We start from the raw sequence: 758 nt of genomic DNA on the forward strand, positions 1-758 counted from the left end.
GGGGCACACGGGGTGAGGGGTTGCAGGAGCCATGGCGGAGGATGCTCCCACCCTCCAAGGGGGTTCGGGCAGCCATGGCCCCATCCTGTGGTGCTCCAACCCTGGGAGACCACTCTGGGTGGGTGTTGGGGGGGAGAAAGGGGTGGCCTCCCAGGATAGGGGTAGGTGGGATGGTGGCATCCCCCATCCCATGTCCCCTCTGCCCACAGGATGACAAGGAGTACGTGGGCTTCGCCACGCTGCCCAACCAGGTCCATCGGAAGTCGGTGAAGAAGGGCTTCGACTTCACCCTCATGGTGGCAGGTACAGGGGGTCTGAGCCTGGGGTGGGGATGCTGACCCCACTGTGGATCCCAAAAGCCATGGGGGGGGCGGTACCAGCAGCCCCCCCTCCCCCTTGTGCCCCACCCCACTGTGGATCCCAAAAGCCATGGGGGGGGCGGTACCAGCAGCCCCCCCTCACCCTTGTGCCCCTGTCCCAGGGGAATCCGGGCTGGGCAAGTCCACCCTGGTCAACAGCCTCTTCCTGACGGATATGTACAGAGACCGCAAGCTCCTGAACGCCGAAGGTGAGGGGGGACAGTCCCAGCGATGGGGTGTCCTGGGTGTCCCAGGGGGGTGGCAGAGCCCCATGCCGCTCCTGGGGGGCTGCAGCCCCTCTCCCTGCCCAGCCGGGCTCCTCCGGGTCTCCAAAGCCGCGTGAGGCACGTTGCCAGCTGCCCACTGGCTCTGGGGGCTGCTCCAAGGCAGCAGGGACCC

At 67.3% G+C, this 758-nt stretch overlaps 1 protein-coding gene across 1 annotated transcript in view; it reads left to right on the forward strand.

Moving 5' to 3' along the window:
- Positions 1 to 31: 31 nt before the first annotated feature.
- The window catches only part of SEPT4 (septin 4), a gene marked incomplete at its 3' end in the record, with an annotated part of 3,405 nt that continues 2,678 nt past the window's right edge, over positions 32 to 758 (forward strand). Inside the window, exons 1-3 of the mRNA XM_009578501.1 lie at positions 32 to 118; positions 210 to 303; positions 482 to 568. Coding sequence (XP_009576796.1) covers positions 32 to 118; positions 210 to 303; positions 482 to 568 — 268 coding nt within the window. The remainder of the gene's footprint in view (positions 119 to 209; positions 304 to 481; positions 569 to 758) is intronic.

The sequence above is a fragment of the Fulmarus glacialis genome, unplaced genomic scaffold (assembly GCF_000690835.1).
Source record: "Fulmarus glacialis isolate BGI_N327 unplaced genomic scaffold, ASM69083v1 scaffold36715, whole genome shotgun sequence".
In the NCBI taxonomy this organism is placed as follows: Eukaryota; Metazoa; Chordata; class Aves; order Procellariiformes; family Procellariidae; genus Fulmarus; species Fulmarus glacialis.